This window comes from Channa argus, chromosome 4 (genome assembly GCF_033026475.1).
Source record: "Channa argus isolate prfri chromosome 4, Channa argus male v1.0, whole genome shotgun sequence".
Lineage (NCBI taxonomy): Eukaryota > Metazoa > Chordata > Actinopteri > Anabantiformes > Channidae > Channa > Channa argus.
In genome coordinates, this window is record NC_090200.1 from 17,020,650 (window position 1) to 17,041,194 (window position 20,545).

A 20,545-nucleotide genomic window follows, 5' to 3' on the forward strand; every position below is an offset into this window, starting at 1 on the left:
CATCTTTTCATTCGAAACAGGCAATATTAAACAAATGAAAACACTTCATTCATATCAAAGATATGTAGCTTCGTAAACGGCTCTTAGAGAGCACTAAGGACTGGTTTTGTATAATTTTATTCACAGGCTGCAATAATGTGAACAGTGAAGGAAAAAAAAGCTTAGTATTACAAAAGTCTTCCTATACATTGCAGTGGACACAGAGGATTAAAAGAAAACACGTTGTTTCTGTACTACAACAAGTCATCAATTCGGTGGCAGCAGCAGCAAAGGTGGACAGTCTGTGGAGTTTTTGTCTTTTGTTCCTCTTTTATCCCCTGTGTCAAAACCCCGGCCAACCGCCACCACAAAACCTCTGCTTTCTAGGTCCCTGATCGCCTCAGAAGAACCAGGCAAGAGACCAGCGTGGTTGCCATGGCAACTGAGCCATTGTGCATGTATCAGTTCGCCAGGTTGCATGCGTGTGTACGAGTTACAGGGTCGGTGACAGACAGTCTTCACCGTGGCAGTGATAGTGTGCAGTGTGACAGACAGTGCAGTATTCATAGGGTTGTCAATGGCAAGTTACTGACCCCAGTTCAAATGCTACACTGCTCACGATGAGGTGGTGGGGCCGTATTCCTCCCAAGCCAAACACACCCAAACGCGCCATTCTTGAATAAATAATTTATGCCTGTCAGAGACAACACTTTTACTTCAGAGGGAAAGAGTTTTTGCCCAATTACATTTATCTGGTTTTAGTACAGTAGTTACCAGTTCCTTATGCCAGACATTAGATTTTACAGATGATCAGATTAAATGCTAATAGTTAATATTAGCTCAACATCCACCATTATGACATTAAAATGCTGTTAGTTGTCATGTGTTATCACATGAAGTCAAAAACCCTGCTGTTTCATATTTCAGCAAGTCCTTTTCTGGAGAGTGGCTGTCTGTTTGAATGTAAATGACAATTCGAGCGTGACCGGGAAAGATAAGGATGGGAGGGTATCAGAATAAATCACTTATATGCACCCATGCATCTGCCAAAGTGAGATCGCCTTTGGCTGCCAGGAGCATCCTTTTACTGTCTTTATCTGTGAGTAAAGCCTCTGATTTAAAGCAATTACACTCAGCCGAAGACGCACAAATCTGACACTAGACATGTGACAGGGTCAGCTGTTAAAAGGTAACACATCAAAAGAAAATCTCCATTCCACCAACTCTTGGCATCTATTTTCATCTTTCTGCGTGTCTAGCCAGCTTTCGGAGCTTTAGGCGCTGTGTGTCATTTGAGAAAAATGCGAAAAGACAACGGTGAATGTCCCTGCCCGCTTCTTTGCATAGAAATGCACAGGATGGCGATGCGTGACCGATTCATGCCCAGAGAGCGTTTTGGCACAGGTGTCAAGTGTGTGCGTGTGAGCGTGTGAGAGAGAATGTGCGAGTGCGTTTGCCTTCTGCACACTTGCTCTGCGTCAGCGAAATAATGTTTTACAAAGAGGAATTCCTTATTTAATTCATCATTATGCCAGATAACGAATGGTAGGATTTTCAGGCAACTTATTACTCTTGGATTGCTGTGCACATGCGCAATCAGCTCTTCCCCCTTGTCGCGCCAACTGAACCCGATCTTAAACCGCGAGCATCCGCAGACAGATCCTCTGTCTATTCGAAGGGACGAGTTTCACACTGACACAGAATCAAACTCTACACGAAGAGCGTCTGTGGGGTTAATAAATTGAAAATCTGACATTTTCGATGAAGCAGAAGTTTATCTGCTCTTTTTTTTTTTTTTTTTTTTTGGCACCAGAGGCCTCATTCATCTTGACCAATGGGATTAGGATGAAAAGGTGAAAGTTGGATTTTGTAGCCTAAATCAGTGATTCTAACATGCACTAATCCGGACCATTACTTCAAACGGATTGTAGGGGATGCGAGGGGCACCCACACGATCGAATTTGAAATAAAAATCCAGAAAAGGTTGAAAAGATGCTTATAGGTGAGTGAGTTCATTCTTCTGTAGGATGTCTAGTGAAAATGTGCCTTTGTTGTGTCTGTCTCGGGGAGAGTTTCCATAATCTATTTTCATCTAATGACATGAGTTTAATGTGCAGTTTATTTCCCAAACTTCTGACATTTCTACAATATCAGATCCACGAATGCGCACTGTGATGTGCAGCCTGGATTTTTGCTCCTTGCTTTCTAGAGACATTGTAAATGACAGGGAATCTCCACAGTCTTTGTTTGGTAATAAAGATTGTGCTGAAGTGACAGCCCCTGACGCCGATATTTTTTAAGTAAAGACAATTTTCTGAAAAGACTATGAGAAATAAAAATCGCAATCTTTTTCCCATCTTGCAACAGCGAGTGGTGGCTCAGTGCCTGGACTGGAAGAGGATTTGGCTTCTTGCTGCTGCAGTTCCTCTTTAGCACACACTGAGTAGGGTCGTGTAAATGGTTTAATGGAGAGAAAGTCAGACATTCTCTAAACAAAAATCGTTTTTTCTCTTGGCTGTTATTATGTGAGCCAGATGAAGGGTTGTCTATAAGGTAAATGCCACTATATTTTTTACTATTGCTTGGTGTATTTGTCACAGTAACCTATTGTACATCCCAGGACCTTTCTGTATAGTTTCAAAGTAATTTAAACTTTTGATGTTTTTTTAATCAACTTTAACACAAGGTATGAAATACAACATAAATGGGTCCTGGAAAAAATGTCTTAAATATCTTAAATTGGTAATTTCACAGGATAGGTGCTGCCACAGCTGCATGCAACAAACATATTGTTTGGATGTCTTTATAGAACTGTTTTGTGTGTAGTGTATCGTTGGATGTTTGCAATGGCATGTCAACATGTCAACTTGCCTCTCTGGTGAAATCTCAAAGTCAGTTGTAGTGGCCCCGTGCCTTTGGGCTAGATGCTCTATTTAGGTCATATTACATGAAATGAAATGATTTTTTTAGAATTACTGTTACACACCCCTTGCTCAAACTCAAGGCAGTAGAGTGTCAATAAACCAAACTTGCATCCAGACCGTTAAGCCTACAACCTTAAAAAAAGTAGAATGCAAAAAATCGTAAGGCGAAAGCAGATGGTGGAAGCAGCATGTCTTTATTCTCTCCTTGTCAAGCTTGTAACTGCACACCCCTGGCCTGTTGTATATATATATTCAGCGGTTTGAGGCGAGTGCTCAGAGAGGCACAGATAAACACAAATCCTGCTAAGCTTTCTTTCGCTTTCCATTATTCCTTTATCGTACCCTTTCTCACACAGTTTTTGTATTTACAGTCTGGATATTTCTTGTATTCATTGAGGAGGGGCTTGCATTGGCACAAAAGATTAAAGGTAAGATGGCATCTTCACTGCGCTCCTTTCAGAGAAGGACTGTATAGTAATAAGTCAACTTTCGTTTGGGTCCAAATGCATCTTAGATGTTGTTAGTGTTTGTGTGGTGCCGTCAGTTAAAGCTATTTTGTATTGTTTTACTGTCAGAATGTCAACTCTCATTTGGATGTTGTATCATGTGCAGATGGAGTCCCAGGATCAAAAGGGGTTAGACCATCTCAGTGGCCGAAGCATTCTCGTCACTGTGGAAACTGGGTACGAAATGCAAATGGTGGCACCTTCAGTTCCCCAAACTACCCAAATACGTACCCTCCCAACAAGGAGTGCCTGTATGTACTGGAAGGTAATCAACATGCACCGGAGCCTGATAATTATGGTGCTGGGAAAGGGTTTAGTCCCTTTTCTAATTTTTGTGAGTGTTTTTGTCATTTTTGTCATCAAGTTAAGTTAGAGCCTGTTTACTCTTGTGTTGTTTAAAGGGAATCTGATGACAGAAAGAAACACCACGCACACTGTTTGTGTCTTTGATGTGCAAGATGACAAAGAATTCCAACTGCTGTCCTTCCTCTGACAATGACATTGACACATAAATTGAATCACATATTTTTTGGACTAAATTTCAAGCTTTCTAAATTCTTTCTTGGTAACAATGCCAAGACATTTATCTCTCTAATTCATTATGAGCGATATAAGACTTCCCTGAATGGTCATTAATGACATAGTGGCAGGTGCTAACGCTTTCACGGTGAATTCCTCATTATCTTGCACAACAAAGAATGTATCAAACTTTGGTGTCATTGTGTGCATCAATTTCTCTATAATTGCTATTGGAGCAAGTCTATTCTAGTAATAGTATCTGAAAAGAGGCAAATATTAATTTACTGCACTTTCGGTTTTCTGCTTGTATCATAACCCCCAAACACCTCCCTGGCAGCAGTAGTAACATACTGCCCATCTGCCCTTAGCACAGCCTCGTCAGAGAGTAGAGCTGCTGTTTGATAAATCCTTCTACATTGAAGCGTCATTTGAGTGTCGCTTCGACCACATTGAGGTGCGGGATGGTCCCTTCAGCTTCTCGCCACTTATTAATCGCTTCTGTGGCTCAGCCAGTCCTGGACAAGTCCTCTCCAGTGGACGCTTCATGTGGATCCGCTTCTTCAGTGATGAAGAGCTGGAGGGGATCGGCTTTCAAGTCCAGTACAGCTTTACTGCAGGTAATTTAAACATAGTGAAACGGGTTATTGATCTTTGCATGGCAATGTGCTCACCACCCACTCCTGATATTTGCTGAATGCTTAACTGGTCTGCTTAAGTAACACTTCTGTCAAATTCCTGTGCTATTATGAACCAAACAAGTGCTGTTGCTCTGACAGTGTGACATGTCTATCCCTCTCTGTGATTTCACCCAAAGACCCAGAGTTTCACCTGCACGTCGGAGGACTTTTAAATCCCATCCCAGGTAGTGCAACCACATATCTACTTGAATCATTTAAAGTGTTGATGCAAAGTCACAACAGTTTCTTCTCTCCCGCACAATCTTTGTCTCGTCTTGTCTGCCCCATCGCTCATTGGCTTCACTGTCTGTGGCTCAGATTGTCAGTTTGAGCTGTCTGGGGATGACGGCCTGATCCGTTCCAGTCAGGTGGAGGAAGAATACAAGTTACAGCCGGACCAGGCAGTGGACTGCATCTGGACGATACGAGCTCCAACAAACAACAGAGTATGAGATGGGAAATATTGAAATTTGTTTTGGCCCTTATCTCATTTACAAATGAGGAGAAAAGGAGAGATATAAAAATATTTTTCACTTAAATAAGTTTAGGACAGGGGATGTTACTCGTTAGGAACAAAATGACAAGCAGTGGTTGAAAAGATGAGTCTCCAGCCTGCAGTATATTTTGTACCCAGCCTTTTACTTCATCTGTCCAAATCTGTTATGTCTTTTATGTTTCTTATCCTTAATAAAGTCTAATATAGGGGGGGCAGCAGTGGCTCAGTTGGTAGAGCGGCCGCCTAACGACCATAGGGTCAGAGGCTTGTGCCCCGCTCTTCCTGACCCCATGTCAAAGTGTCCCTGGGTAAAACACTGAACCCCCAACAGCCCATCCCCAGCCGCACAGTGCTGGATATCATATCACAAAAACTTTGGATAAATGCACTGTGCATCTCTTATGACATTAGATCTACAGCTTAATATACAAGCATGTAATGCAGCATAAGTACACATCTAGAACAAAAGGATTTATATTGATCTTTTAATTCACCAATACATTCAAGTGGCACTTAAAACAATATATAGTGAACTGCACTTTGCTTATTTCAGATTTATCTGCGATTCTTGGATTACCAAATGGAACACTCAAACGAATGTAAGAAGAACTTTGTGGCTATTTATGATGGCAGCAACGCTATTGAGGATCTAAAGGTAATATATGATGATGTATGTTATAAATTCTTTTATAAGATATAAGTTTCTTGATCTGATGCACTTTATTTGTTGCACATTGTATTGCATTATTCTCTCTTTGCATTTCCCTCTTCTGCTACACAGCAGGTTTTCACTGGCCTGTATAATACCATTTTTCAATCATAAACATACAGCAACTGTTCTACAGATCTTGACCTCAGTGAGGCTGCACATCCAAAACTAATGTGTGGTTTCTTGCAGGCCAAATATTGTAGCACAGTAGCTAATGACATCATGCTGGACACTGGTGTGGGAGTAGTAAGGATGTGGGCCGATGAGACAAGCCGTCTCAGCCGTTTTCGGATGCTGTTCACTTCGTTTGCTGACCGTGAGTTTTTCTATCAATTATTATAATATTAAAAACAAAACTTAGTTTAGTTGTTTGTGGTTTGAATATATGATTAGCACCCTCATGTGGTGCCTATTCAATACTGCAGCTTTTGTCAAGATTGAAATAATTTTATTTATACCATTCAATCCTGTTATCATTCCATAAAAATTAAGTTATTTTAGTACGTTTTGTAATGAATGCATTGAATTATATAATTACATAATTACTGGTTATCTATATATATGCTACTAAAATGAAAGAAAAGGCATAACTGTTTTTCAAAAGCACAACAAAATCCCTGCTACACAACTGTGGCCAAGAATAACAAGAATGAAATACATTTCTCCTTTGGCTTTGGCTGCTTTGTCAGCTTTATCACACACTGATACACTTGTGTTTGTGTTTCAGCGCCCTGTCTAGGCAGTGCATTCTTTTGCCACACTAACATGTGCATCAACACTACCCTGGTGTGCAACGGCATACAAAACTGTGTCTTTCCTTGGGATGAAAGCAACTGCATAGGTACTCCAGTTGTGCCAATAATCTTTATGACCCTTTGAAAATATGCTGTGCTGTATTGCAGTCCGTTGTGCTACATACAGTGATATGATGCATGCCACTGTATATCTGGCTGTGTCAAACTGAGTCCATTTCTTCTTCTTTTTCCTCATCCAGAGACGAAGAGCAAAACTGTTTTTCACCACATAACAAAAACTCATGGGACAATAATCTGCGTCTCTACGGGAGTGGTGCTTCTGCTACTCATTGTCTCCATCATGGTACAAGTCAAACAGCCAAGAAAAAAGGTAATAAACAAATCGCTCAATCACTCAAATACTGGTATAGAAATCGTTAATTCATTAAGTGTGTTTAATCTTTTGAAGGTGTTGATACGTAAAAATAACCTTTTTCAACGGGGTGACTCCCAGGAAGGGTTTGAGCCTCCGCATTATGAACTGTTTACTCTCAGAGACAAGGTTAGTTTGATGCGTTAATTCAAGCATGCGGTGACTTTCTGTCGGAATTTCAAATTTAACAATATTCCTTTTAGGGGATGTGTGGGGACCTTGGGGATTTATCAGAAGAGCTGCAGTCCATGCAGGCGCTAAGGAGATCCTCATCAGGCTCACGCTGCATTCATGAACACCACTGTGGCTCACAGGCCTCTGTCAACTCAATCAAAACCTGTCAGCCTGTGCATGAACTGGGCAGGGGATCTATGGAGCTACTCCCTGTCAGAGGGGACTTCCAGAGCAGCTTGCATCCATTTAAGGACATCAACAGCAGTCTGCGTAAGAAGAGCTGGCCTAGTATGAAATCAGGCCGAGTGCAGGGCCATCATGGTATGGGTCGGCAGGATAGAGTGATGGAGGAGGATGAAGAGGAGGAGGATGGAAGGCATGACGTGTATGTGCGCAGAGGAGGAAGTCGAAGAGGGAACTATGAAATGGCCCAGCAAAGATCCTTGTCCATGGATTTCTGAAAAGCAAAGACAAGGGTGTCACTGTTAATACGGTACCACAGTAACAAGTTTTCAATCAGTGCCACAATTCAGGGGCAGAACTCACACAATCACAGAAAAGATGAGGAAGAAAGAAGGCTGACACTCCAACCCCAGAGAATATGTCTCTCACCTACATAATAATTACAAAGACATTTATTGTTGAGCAGAGCTCCAGGAAGATAATAGGATACTGCTCGTACACTGAAACAGCTGATGGGGAGCTGATGTCCTAATTGTAAAGGTGTAAAAATGAATGAATCAAGATGAACATGCAGTGCACTGTTCTTATAAATTAGCAAAAAGATTTTGTAAATGAACGTTTTACATCACTGTTTATGTTTTTAAAGAACGCTTTACTTCTTACTTTTTGTTTAATATTACTTGTGTTAAAGAATAAAGATCTGAAGGTTTAGGAAAAGTCAATATCTTGCTTTTGACATGTGTGTGCTTCAACAGCTAAATTACCATTTGAAGTCGAGCAGTCACACATACTTCTTGCCTGAAGAGCTGTGTTGATGTCAGCAGCCACTTCCAGGTTGAGTCACACAGGAATGCTGGTTGGAATTTCATTTATAATATAATTTGCCAAAGCATAGTGTCAATTTCTTGTTAGTGGGATATTTTCTTTATAGTCCTTTTGGAAATTGTTCTCTGTACATCTGTATCTGTGGTAATTTTCCAACACGAACAACACAATATATTACAATCGCAGAGAGACATAAAATAAAATCCAGTTTTATGATACAACACTGTATATCAGCAGGAAACTGGAGCTTGGATAACAGACAAATTTTCTAATGGAGAGTATCCAACAAACTTTGGATTAAACGTTGTTGTTTATTAACCAGGACTTTTTTTGGGAATGGTAAGTGTCAGTAAGGACCTTCACAATTAAGATAGAGATGAGTTTGCAGTGTTTCCTGGTAGGTGTTTTTTTGTCAACATCATTTACTTAAGATCACACATTGATGTGTGCAGAACCGTTTTTCACATGATGTAGCTTAGCCGTGATGTTGATCAGAAAATGTACAAAGATTGTTCATATGTTGTAATCAGAGAACATGGGAGTGTATCATCTTTTTCCCACAATGGTACAGTTTTGTGTTCAATGTGTCAATATACTTAGATAACCTGGGAGCTGGAGCACAAAGCAGACTTAGAAATGCAGGAAGTCATTTCTAAGCCCCAGTCCCATCATTTAGTCAGAAAATATGCAGAGTTCATTCATCATATTCAGAAAGTTCACTGGGCAAATAATTAATGGAGCAACTATGCGTATGCACTGATAACCACATGAAGAGTCTTGTCACTACGGGTGCTGCTTCTGCCAGCAAACCCTGTCATGCACTTCATGTATGACCTTACTAATTATAGCCTGATAAAAGGAATAAATAATACAGTAATAAAAGGTTTGCTATGGTTCCCTACTTTCCACATTTTGCCAAACAGCTGATAAATAGAAAATGGTTCACGCATAAGAACTAGCACTGTGCTACCCAATTTATTTGCACAGTGGCCTTAGTACCTGTGTTTGCCTCAGGTACTGGATATTTGCTGAGTATTGCTGCTTTTTTGGAACACCGTGATTACCTGTGTGAATAGGCAATATACTGTATGTAGGGCACATCAGATAAAGAAAGTAAAATTATGATGCAGGTGGTGCAAGCTGTGTTGGTTTTATTATAGCAAAAATGTTGAAATTACAAACCCTGTTTCTCGAAAAGTTGTGATGCTGTGTAATATGCAATTAAAAGGAGAATGCAATGATTTGCAAATAGTTCAAAGATATGTGCACAAAGGCAACATATTAAATGTGTAATATAAGGGGCAGTTACCACTGTGTTGAATCTTCTATTTTCACTGCTCTGCAAATGTTTGGGCACTGAGGAGACCAGTTGCTTGCCAGTTGTTTTTCAAATTATGATTCATCCCGAGTGGTTTCTGGATCTTATAAGATCATGCCTCTATTGTAGAGGCATGATATCCACTTATTGAGTTGTGTCTGTTTGAAACGCAGTGCCATCTGAGGGCCCAGTGATAAGGACCATTCAATATAGTGGTTTGGCCTTGTCTCCTGCATGCAGAGATTTCATTGGATTAACTGACTATTTGAATAATATGATGAAATTCTTTGCAACTATACTTGAAATATAAAATTGTTTGCCCACACAAATTTTTGTAGTGTGCTGAACCTTTCCCCATCCCTTCTTCTTTTCATGCTCAACTATCACACTGACCTGTTGCTAATCAAGCTCATGTTATGAAGTTTTTTTTAAGTATTAAACAACTTTTCCAGTCTTTTGTTGCCCCTGCACAAACTTTTTTGGAAATATTTTGGTGCCATCAAATTCAAAATGAGCTAATTGTTTTTTTTTTAAACAGTCAGATTTGTCTGTTTTAACATTTGATAGCTGTGTTTGTATTTGATCAGGTGTGGGTTTGGATGTGATTCACTACTCAAAGCTATCCTCTAGTTACCTCAACTTATATTTGTGCAACAGAGTTTGTTATCATTTCCACAACTGAATTAAAATTAAACACAATAACAAAAACAGCTTTTTTGCTTAAACTGACATACAATTAGATTTTGATGGATATTTCATATCAATCTTTCTATCCATTTTGTTTTGTGTTATAACCCTTATGTATAACACCACAGCAAAGGAACTGCACTGTCAAGTTTACTTTACAGTGTAGTAGATGACTGAGTCAGGTGATTGCTTGCACAATTAAAAACCGGTTGGCCTGGTGTGTTTATAGAACGTTCCACATAGGAAAGACAAAAATGCTCAAACATAATCAGTCATGTAGTTTGAGATACTATAACATCAGAGTACTATGATCTTTGTGTCTGTACAGAACAGTATCTGATATGCCTCGTGTGGGACCTCAGTTTCACTGCCTCATTGTTATTATTATTATTTACTGTTACTATTATTATTATTATTTTGTTAATTATTATGTTTATTATTATTTTATTTTTTTGAAATACTTTTGTTGTGGTTGTACACATACATGACAAAGCTTTTCTGCAACAACTCACCTATCCCTTATTATTCTGACGTATATAGTACATGTTTCTGACAAGAAGCCCTGCATTATCATAGGTGACACATGCTTCTGAAATCTGTCAGTGTCAGTGCACAGTATGCAACAGGTCCAAACAGACTGTTAAAACTATTGGTCATAAAAGCACCTTACTGAACATTATAAATACATTTAATAAAACATGGTAACATCACACTGCATAATTATTCCATATATCTTTATGTTTATAATCTTTGCTAAAACAGTATATCAATATCACATACATAAATAGTGCATAGTTCTACAACATATCTAGAAATTTTGGTATGTTTATTCTAAAAAAAATATGCTATATGCCATTGCTTATGTTGGTGTTCAGTGTTTCCTTTATCTTTTTGCTTCTTCACAAAATAAAACCTTTTTTGTTTCAGTCTGAAATGTATTGACGTAAAGTGTGCAGGCAGGGTCAGTCACAGCAAAACAAAGTCTCTTCGTGGATTTAAAGTCAACAATCAAGTTAAGTTCCTCAGTGATTCATCAAAAAAGGCCAGGTGGTTGTATGCCACCAGCGGTGTGCTCTCTCCAAGAACGGCCTCTCTGAAATTTGGCCGCTTCCAGGCGTAGACCATACTGTTCAGGAAACCTTGCAGTGACACAGTGGCAGCCTGAAATAAAACAAAAATAATGCTGTGACCTGCAACTCAAACACCACATAAAATGTTGTTGTTGTTTTTTTGCCATTGGCCATTCAAATCTTCATCTACAAAACTTCAGCTACAGCTACAAAACTGTACCTGTATTACATAAAGGCCAAACAGGCTGCGCTGTTCAATATTTATCCATGCCATCAGGGTTGATAGCAGAACGAGGAGAAGAGCTACATAAGGAAGAAAGATATGAGACCAATCTGATGTTGAGGTTACACAGACAAAATAATTACAGTAGTATTTTTCGGAGTGTGGGTGTGTGTTTACCTGGTGCCCAGCAGATTAAGATGACCAACACCATGTTTCGCGATATGGAAAATATTCTTCTAGATCTCCTTCTTGAACGTCCATCTCCTTCCACAGGAAAAAGACCCTCATGCTGATGTCTTTCATACCATTTACCAACCTTATAGTAAATAGCCTACAGTGAGGCAGAAATCAATAATTATTATTATACACATGTAAATATAAGGCTTTAGATAGCACTTTGAAATTAGAATTAATCACTGTAACTACTAGAAATTCTTCTTAAGATAATCTGATTGCTAATGACTTACACAGCAAGATGTCATCACCAGTGTCACCACAAGGAAAAGAAAAGCTTTGATAACTGTGTCATGTGCTTTCTTCTGAGAAGAGAAAAAGTTGTGTTAGCACAAAGACACTACATGCAACACTATGAATAGTACAAGAAAGCAGGCAGGCCAGTTTAGCACCCAGACTCTTCTCCTGCAAAGCCATGCTGTTGTAAAGGATGCAGTTTGTGGTTTAGACCCTCTTCTCTTTAGTCCACAGAACACCGCGTCCATAGTCCATCTTTACAATTTTACACTGAGGAACATTTATCTGAAATTGTTTTTGTTTGTTTTTAGATGCAGATTGGTGAACCTCTGCCATCTTTACATTCGAGAGAATCTGCCTCTTTAAAATGCTCCTTTTATACCCAGTCATGTTACAGACCTGTTGCCAATTAACCTAATTATTTGTCAAATGCTCCTCCATTTGTTTTTGATTTGCGGCAATTACTTTTCCAGCCTTTTGTGTCGCTGACATCAAATTCAATATTTTCCATGAAATAGTGAAATGTCTCAACTTCAACATCTGAAATGTTGTTAATGTTCCAAAAATATGAATAAAATATGGGTTGGTGAGATTTGCAAATTATTGCATTCTGTTTTATTTAAGTTTTAAACATCTTCCCAACCTCTTTTGAATTTATAGATAAAGTGTATTACAAGAGAGTTTTGTACTCACATCATCAGAGCAAGAGTCCCACCATCTATGCAAGAACAAGAGACAGCTGTGAAAAAAGACAAATCAGAAAGGTCAGCAATACAATAGAGAAATGTTTATTTTACTTTTGTTTAAAAGAAGCTAATTGTTGAGGTTGTGTGCTCACCTGGTGCAATATTTTGTGTCGTTACTGACTCCACGTGATCCGCCAGTAATTGGAGTCACCACAGCAGCTTTTATAAAGGGAGTGAGCACGTATGCGAAGTACATTCCTATGGGGACCAACCTGTGATATTGGGCAGACAGAGAAAACACTTTAACATATCAATAAAGTCTAAAAGGTGGTGTGTTATACTATCTAAAAATATAAACAAACTCACCACACTGTGGCATATACAGGAAGAGCAATTATTATTCTTTTACACTGCCTCTGTAAACAAAAGCAGAAAAAGAGAATCAATTGCTGAATGCATCTTAAGAGCTGTTGAGGAGGACATTATCTGCAAATCCAGCTGCCTCATCACCTGTCCAACCTCATCCTCTGCGGGCTGTGCTCTCCATCCTTGGATCGCATTCTTTGACTTCCATGCGTAAACCACCATCAGCAGAAGTGAAATCAAATAAAATGTCTGGGACGGAACGAACAAACACACAAAGGATATTAATGCAAATTATGATGAAGCATCCCCACAAGGTTAAATGCCACCAACTGCTGTTTGCAAATGCTAACTAGTTCAAGAAAATGCTCTTGTCATTAAATCTGTTTATGTGAAGAAGTAACATTTATTAGGTTTGTGGTACCAGCTGAAAAAGTTACTTCTACCAAGTTCAGATATTATTCTTTCTTTATGTTTATGAGGACATTTTAATTATTCTTTATGAAAACATTTAAATTATTTGAATTTAATTTCTTAGGATGTTCTGTTACTTGTGTTTCTGTAACTTTACCACATGAGGTGCAGTAAAATCATTCCTTCAGTATTTCACTATCGTGATATAAAGCTATAAAAGCATGTTTAAAATGTAGGAAATTGTACCAGGCATGAATTCAGAAAAGTAAACTGATTAAGTAATTTTTGCTTTGATTAAATATTGAACCACTGACCATGGAACCAAGGTTAAATATTTTCCATATCTGAATTTTGAAACAAATGTGGAACCTTTTCTGAATGAAATTGTGTAACACAGTTTTCATTCCTACATTGCACCCTTGTCCTTATTTGCTTATATAAAACCAAACTGTCCTCTTATCACTGTAAAATATCAGCTGAACTCAGTTTACAGAAGACCTACAGAGAATTGTAACACTTGTAAAGTTAAAAACTTAAAATAAAAATTATAACATGAAACATTCAATTTCAACTCTCAGTCTGAGGGAACAAATACATAGATTTCAAGTTTATAATTACATTTGAATACATGACACAGCATAACTGGTCATCACTGTGCTTTATAGATGCAATATAAGGAGACTTTTTATTGTTCAAATAATGTAATACATCTCAGTTACATTGCACTCCCAAGTGACTCAGAGAAACTTTTGAAGTTTATTCAAATTCAAACTGCTGATGTCCCCCCACTCCCTAAAAAAATAAAAAATCTTGCAAATCATTGACTTGGCTCAGTTTAACAGCGTGGTGGTAACTGTTCCTCACCAGTGACAGTGGCAGGCTGTATTCACAGATGGCTACGCTGTTCTCAGTGCTGACTTTGTTCATGGCATTGGTCAACAAAAGGATCAGAGCAGCCAGGAGGTCTGCAAGTGCAAGCTGCACCAGGAGGTGCACCTGAACATGATTTAGAACAAAAAAATGATTCACGTTAGACATTAATCATGCCGAAAATACAGTGACACAGAAACACTTACCACCAAAACCAGAGACACACACAAAAAACATGCAAATAGAAACAGTGATACAATTGCACCCACCTGTTCTCTTAGATGCCTCCATCTTACTATGGAAACCACCAGAACAGAAAAACTCCCAATCACGCTGCAGTTAATCAAAAGTAAGTGACATATTAACTAAGTTCATAGAGTGAAAAATCACAGAAATACATTTATTTTAGCCAAATTCCTGACCAGGACTTCAAGGTTTCAAACTTATAAAGTTAAAGATAACACTTAACTTGATTGAAGTTTATTGAACAGCCTAGTGAGCATGATGTTGTTGTCTAAAAGACAGCTTAACTCAGGCACATGTGACATTTGCACTAAAAAAATGCTATAAAATGACACATTGCTTGAAATCTTAACTCTCCTCTTGGTGCCATAGAAACCTCACACAGAGGATAATACGGATATTTTCCCCCACTTTATTACTTCAACTTCAATTTGTCCTTTGTCTTTGGTTTTCCTTTCATTATCACAAGCTGAGGAAAGAAGGCGAAATACGCTCAAACAAAGACACGGTTTCCTTGTGATTGTGTTTTTCCAAATGAAGGTCTAAGGTAGCTGCAACTATTCAAGGAGCATATACAACTCAGTGTGGAATACTATATTTCTAGTAATCAATATATGTGGCAATGCCCTTGATAATAGAAAAAAGACATGATCAAAACACACTGAAGGAATTCACCAAATAAACATAAGTCAGCATCGTGCTGCGTGTTGATCTACTGATTTTGCTGTTGTTATTAAACAACCTAGTTATTCAACAGCCTTGGAAGTGATTCAAGCAGGTCATTGAAAATATATAAGAAAGCATATTACCTGGGAGTTAGTGTTACTAGGTATGTAGTAGAAAGAACATCAATCTGAAAACACACAATTCGACATGTTTTCAGAAATGTGTGGTATTTCAGATTTCTACTGCACACAACAATATTAGGTTAAATATAATGCCTACCTGATACCCGTTTAGTAAACCATTGAGCTCCATGGTAAATATCCAGTCTATCCAAAACTCACAGTCTGTTTGTGCCTATAACCTGTCTCCACAACAGGCCTTTGTGAAAATGTCTTTCCCTCCTCCCAGTAATATGTTCCATTAGTGTTTTTCCTTTATAAATGTCTGCTACCTTGTCACATGCTGCTGTTTTGACTCCACCTTTGAGTGCATGATCCTGTTTCTGGGTTGGAATCCCCATGTGAAATTGTATTTTGATTTATAGCCAATGTTTTAAGAGACAAAGACAAGTAGGGAATACAAGAAAGCAGTGGAATTAAATTTCCTGTGTACTATTTGAAGTTTTATCATACCTTGGGTATGCCAGTTGAATTTCCTACCGAAACCACAGATGCAGATGTTTGTCTGGCGGTTATTTGCCCTGCTGCCAAGATGAGTGTTTATCAGATTTTGTGAGAATATTCCTAAAAATATTCATGAAAATATTTTTGTAATGTGTATCTTGCTGCTTTGATGCCTAACAGCTTCAGACACACACTCTCACTCATTGACAGTGCAGCCTTCCACTAGGTTAGACCTTGGACACACACGGGTTACAAATTGTAGACGTCTGTGTTGAAGGGGCATCTAGTGGTGGGAATCGGCCTTGCATCGTTCATCCTGATGAAAACAAGTCTTTAGTTGTAATGTATTGCATTTTATATTGTTTGTCTGTAAAATATTCTGGCAAAATCTACTGTATAATTAGGGCAGTTTAAAGTTGTATAAAAACACCCAAAGGTATCAGAAAGGGGCTGTTTAATTGTCGTTGTGTATGTGTGCTAATAAAGTTGATTCAAACTGATGACGTCGCGTATTCCACGTTGGCCCGGACGTGGCAGTCGGCAGCAGAGTCCTCTGGATATCTGAGTAACCGGACGCTTGAACTACTATTACACTGTGTTACTTCTGTGGCTAATAGAAGAGCTTCTTTTATAGATTCAAACGTCCTCTGACAGTCATGGGGCTCACAATCTCGTCGATATTTGGCCGGCTTTTTGGCAAAAAACAAATGAGGATTTTGATGGGTGAGTAGAAGCTGTTTTTGGCAGCGGCATGGTTTGTAGCCTCGGTGTTAGCTAAGTGCAGCTGTAGCTAGCGTTTGGAGAGTTGTTAGCGTTAGCTAACCATAACGTTAGTTCTTGATAGATGTATTAGCAGGGGCTTTTAAATTAGACATTTTTGGACATAGGTGGAATCAAAACACACACAAGAGCCATTTAGTCAACTTTTATTTTGTAATAATTTTATTAAACTAATGTTAGATATTTCAACAAAGGGTTTACTAGCATCTGGATATAACGGGGTAAAATTAAAAGTTGACTTTTCCTGAAAGACATTTTGTAATAGTCTTTTATAATTATATTTTTTTTATTAAAAGATTTGCCTCAAATTTTAGTATTGTCTGTTGCCAGCAATTAGTTACATCCCAAAAGGCCAGACGTTGGATAAAATGTTGGATAAAATATAAACGACCCTCGTCCCATAATCTACATGAAATCCATAGTTTGTAGTTAGTTTGCTTTTTAGTAGTTACTAACCCTAACGTGTTAGATGATAACTCGTTGTGGAATTCGCTGCTGTCTCTTATTGTAAGTTACCTCTTATGACGTTAGAAGAGTAAGTAAGCCTTTTTCCGGATGGTAAGGGAGTAATAGGTTCTGGATATAATTAGTATATACAATACTATCAGCCTGGATCATCGTATGCATTTTTCTTTGAGTAACTGATGTAAATGAGTCAGTATAGAGGATTCGCAGTCTTAGGTACACAGTGCGGCCTCTGCTGTCAAATTATTAGAACGTTTTACGTAATATCACTATTTTGTCATCCACAGTTCTATCCTTCCTTGGATACAACTGTTAATTGTACTTGTACTATATTTTCTCTGTAGTTGGGCTGGATGCCGCTGGAAAAACCACAATCTTGTACAAACTGAAGCTTGGTGAAATTGTAACCACTATCCCAACCATTGGTAAGATATGCCATCAAAAGCTTATTTTCGTTTCTTTTGATTGCCTAATATGTGCCTCACATGTTTCACAATGGAATATTGCGACTTACTATTATTAAGCTCTCTCCCGTCTCTTTTAAAGGTTTCAATGTGGAGACTGTAGAATATAAAAACATCAGTTTCACTGTATGGGACGTGGGTGGCCAGGACAAGATCAGACCACTCTGGAGACATTATTTTCAGAACACACAGGTATGATTCTGGCTGTCTCAGTGCTGGGTGACCACTTTATATTAACTAGGCAAGCCTAAGTCAGTTTTTAGTGGGGGGGGGGGAAAGTAATAGCATTGAGGAGCAGTAGTATTTGACATCTCTTGTATGCTTACATAACCATGTAAAGTATATTTTATAATATATATTACCATTTATTATACTTTCTGTTTGGCAACTTGCCACTGTTGGTTAAAGTACACTAATATTGTATTTATTTGTACTATTTTGTAAGATTTTTGAATAAATAACTGAAATGATAGCATTCTTTAATACCTTTTTTAAATTTAGAATTTAGGTTTCACTTCTCCAAATTCATTAATTGATGTGATTTAGTCTGTATATTCATTACTTGCAGGAAATCTAACCACTTTAACTGTGTTTCCCATCTAGGGTCTCATTTTTGTAGTGGATAGTAACGATAGAGAACGAGTGGCAGAGTCTGCAGAAGAGCTCTCAAAGATGGTAGGTGTTATCTTTAGCTCTGTAAAGATAGAATTGCATTGTTTGAGTGCAGTGTACTGTGCAATTTTTAAGAAATGTGTTTTATTATTTTTGATTATTGTCCTGACATGCAGAGTAGCAGTTTTCCTTTATTTAAAATTTTTTTTAATGTATGTATATTGTATTTAAGTATTGCCACCAATTTTTTCCTTTTTTTGACAAGAAGGCATCTTATCCTAAAAGCCCCCGTTGGATTTAAACTAGAGTGTTTTCTTTATGTAGCCAGCTTCTTGGACCTCAAAACCATACACCCCCAAAACTGTGTATAACATCTTAGTCATTTTTGATGCTAACTTGTCTGGCTCATATCTCTAACTGCATTTTGTTTTCTAATTTCTAAAACAATTCAATGTAATGTACCTGTGGAAAAAAATCTTAATGTTTTAAACCTCCTTAAAGATTGAAAGGAAACAAGAAATAATATCTTGCTGTAGATGTGATGTGTTTAACATTATATTTTAGAGCTGATATTCTAGTCTGTTTTCTGACCTTCTAGTTGCTGGAGGATGAGTTAAAAGATGCTGTTTTGCTGGTGTTTGCTAACAAACAGGACCTTCCCAATGCCTTATCAGTCAGTGAACTCACAGACAAACTTGGCCTACATGCTCTCCGCAACAAAACTGTAAGTATGTCCCTCCAGGAATGCGCAGTGTTAATTTAACAAATCCTCTGTGAATACTGTGCGAGCCTTGCATTTTGAAATCTTGTAAAACCAGAGCAACATGCATCACAATTTTTCAGAAAAATGAAAATTGGGCATTTTAGGCTGTAACTATCACAAAAATGTCAATTTTTGAATGGACTAATAAACATTCTCCCCACACCTGCAGGAAAATTCAAAGCTGTAGAAATGCACAAAGCTGCAATCATATACAACTATCTTTTACCATATAATCTGTTGACTCCACAGTGGCACATTGAGTCAACCTGTGCTACCCAGGGCACTGGGCTGTACGAAGGTCTTGACTGGCTATCCAAAGAGCTCTCCAAGAACTAATGAAGGACCAGCTGGACAGATGAGCGAGTGGGAGAGAAAGACTGAACATCACAGGACAGCAGAGAAGGCACAGACATTAAATTCCAGAAACACTTGGTCTTTCAGTACCAATGCTTACAGAAAGAACAACGCTGGTTGACAACATATAATCATCTTTGGGAAATTTCATTATTTCTTTTTTTTTGTTTTGTTTTGTATATTTTCAGTTTTTTTTGTTTGTTGGCTTTGTTATCAATACTATTACCATACATCTCTTAACGTAGTCTGTATGTCTCTTTCTCCTTTACTTCTCTGAACTCTCACATGACGACAAGTTGTAATTATACGTTCACTTGCACTGGTGAGCAAACAGCCTTTTAGGATAAATCATGGAAACAATGAATAGAGTTATGAGAGTTCTTTTTCCACTCCTTTCTAGGCAGGGTTTGCAGTAATCAACCACTTGTATAATTAATGGGGTTAATGTATATCCATTTTTGAGCCAAGGTTGGTATGATATGATATGATAATAAAACTCAAGACTTTTGGGAAAGGACGACTTGTAGGCTGCCACAAGCTGTTCATCCTAAAAGTCCCTCATGAGTATTTGACTCCCTCACAGACTTGACCCTTGGCTTGCACTGTGTCCTCAATCTCATGTAGAGGATGAACAAAGGTTGCAGTCATTTCACAGATAGATTTTGTTCGTGATGTGGAACCATGTGGGCTCCCAGTAAATGGTTCCAAAAAGGAACATTGTGCCTTTTGGTCCCTCTGTAGACAAATCTGAGTTATTCTTTTCTTATTTCATACTTAGGCCTGCATCTCTCTAAAAATGCTTTTGTAAAAGATTTGTAGATTGCTTCCTTGCAAGACTTCACTTTCAGCCAGGATTATATCCTATTTGGACATTTATTGCCTTGTCCCTACTCATCTTCCTTCCTTGTTTTAAACCTCCATGAAAAACAGACTTGGTTAAATTTTCAGTTCTTCTATCCACCCTAACAGCATATATTTTTTTAAGTAAAATGAGGAAGGAAACATTTTCAGTGTTGACACAGTTTTGGTGTCGGTGCAACATTAAATAGTATGCTTTTTCTAATAGTATCTTTTTTTACTTTTGTTTGTTGTTTTTTTTGGCAGCACTTTGTGCTGACTTTGTATTGTCTGATGTCAAATAGGATATAAATAAATTCTGTTTTATTCTATCGCTCTTAAAATCTCAAAACATACCTGCACAGTTTGTTTTGGTATACATTCCAACCTATGCTTGCAGAAGCTGAAGCTGAAATTCTTAGAAAGGATTAAAAATATTTTGCAAAAAAAGCTTAGAATAAAGCCAGTGTTAAAAAA

At 38.1% G+C, this 20,545-nt stretch overlaps 3 protein-coding genes across 6 annotated transcripts; 2 read left to right on the top strand and 1 right to left on the bottom strand.

Moving 5' to 3' along the window:
* The first annotated feature begins 1,337 nt into the window (after positions 1 to 1,337).
* On the top strand, positions 1,338 to 9,951 carry neto2b (neuropilin (NRP) and tolloid (TLL)-like 2b). Its single transcript, XM_067500202.1, has 12 exons — positions 1,338 to 1,383; positions 3,212 to 3,331; positions 3,516 to 3,674; positions 4,297 to 4,545; positions 4,743 to 4,790; positions 4,924 to 5,051; positions 5,655 to 5,756; positions 6,000 to 6,126; positions 6,538 to 6,651; positions 6,805 to 6,935; positions 7,014 to 7,106; positions 7,181 to 9,951. The coding sequence occupies exons 1-12, from the start codon at positions 1,338 to 1,340 to the stop codon at positions 7,610 to 7,612; spliced, it is 1,749 nt and encodes a 582-aa protein (XP_067356303.1). The 3' UTR covers positions 7,613 to 9,951.
* Positions 9,952 to 10,881: 930 nt separating this feature from the next.
* On the bottom strand, positions 10,882 to 15,763 carry si:dkey-30c15.2 (uncharacterized protein LOC558938 homolog). Of its 4 annotated transcripts, none has more exons than XM_067502936.1 (12): positions 15,450 to 15,763; positions 15,314 to 15,357; positions 14,531 to 14,594; positions 14,256 to 14,387; positions 13,125 to 13,229; positions 12,981 to 13,030; positions 12,767 to 12,886; positions 12,622 to 12,646; positions 11,925 to 11,993; positions 11,635 to 11,788; positions 11,455 to 11,537; positions 10,882 to 11,325 (listed from the first exon to the last, which is right to left on the bottom strand). In XM_067502936.1, exons 1-12 carry the CDS (start codon positions 15,480 to 15,482, stop codon positions 11,173 to 11,175), a joined length of 1,032 nt encoding a protein of 343 aa, XP_067359037.1. In that variant the 5' UTR covers positions 15,483 to 15,763; the 3' UTR covers positions 10,882 to 11,172. The 4 variants fall into 4 exon arrangements, with proteins under 4 accessions (XP_067359037.1, XP_067359035.1, XP_067359034.1 ...); XM_067502934.1 differs by having other exon boundaries at positions 11,925 to 11,996; XM_067502933.1 differs by having other exon boundaries at positions 12,622 to 12,667.
* A 559-nt stretch (positions 15,764 to 16,322) lies between these two features.
* LOC137125968 (ADP-ribosylation factor 4-like) lies at positions 16,323 to 20,412 on the top strand. Its single transcript, XM_067502268.1, has 6 exons — positions 16,323 to 16,516; positions 17,383 to 17,463; positions 17,585 to 17,694; positions 18,106 to 18,177; positions 18,713 to 18,838; positions 19,127 to 20,412. Exons 1-6 carry the CDS (start codon positions 16,450 to 16,452, stop codon positions 19,211 to 19,213), a joined length of 543 nt encoding a protein of 180 aa, XP_067358369.1. The 5' UTR covers positions 16,323 to 16,449; the 3' UTR covers positions 19,214 to 20,412.
* Positions 20,413 to 20,545: the final 133 nt, after the last annotated feature.

Coding starts and splice junctions, on each gene's coding strand:
- neto2b (XM_067500202.1), top strand. CDS start 1,338: ATGGCGATGCGTGACCGATTCATGCCCAGAGAGCGTTTTGGCACAG. Junction 4,546..4,742: donor CCAGTACAGCTTTACTGCAG/GTAATTTAAACA, acceptor TTTCACCCAAAG/ACCCAGAGTTTCACCTGCAC. Junction 5,757..5,999: donor ACGCTATTGAGGATCTAAAG/GTAATATATGAT, acceptor GGTTTCTTGCAG/GCCAAATATTGTAGCACAGT.
- LOC137125968 (XM_067502268.1), top strand. CDS start 16,450: ATGGGGCTCACAATCTCGTCGATATTTGGCCGGCTTTTTGGCAAAAAA. Junction 16,517..17,382: donor ACAAATGAGGATTTTGATGG/GTGAGTAGAAGC, acceptor TTTTCTCTGTAG/TTGGGCTGGATGCCGCTGGA. Junction 17,695..18,105: donor ATTATTTTCAGAACACACAG/GTATGATTCTGG, acceptor TTTCCCATCTAG/GGTCTCATTTTTGTAGTGGA.
- si:dkey-30c15.2 (XM_067502932.1), bottom strand. CDS start 15,482: ATGGAGCTCAATGGTTTACTAAACGGGTATCAG. Junction 15,358..15,449: donor GTTTACTAAACGGGTATCAG/GTAGGCATTATA, acceptor GTGTGTTTTCAG/ATTGATGTTCTTTCTACTAC. Junction 11,997..12,621: donor GGGACTCTTGCTCTGATGAT/GTGAGTACAAAA, acceptor TTCTCTTCTCAG/AAGAAAGCACATGACACAGT.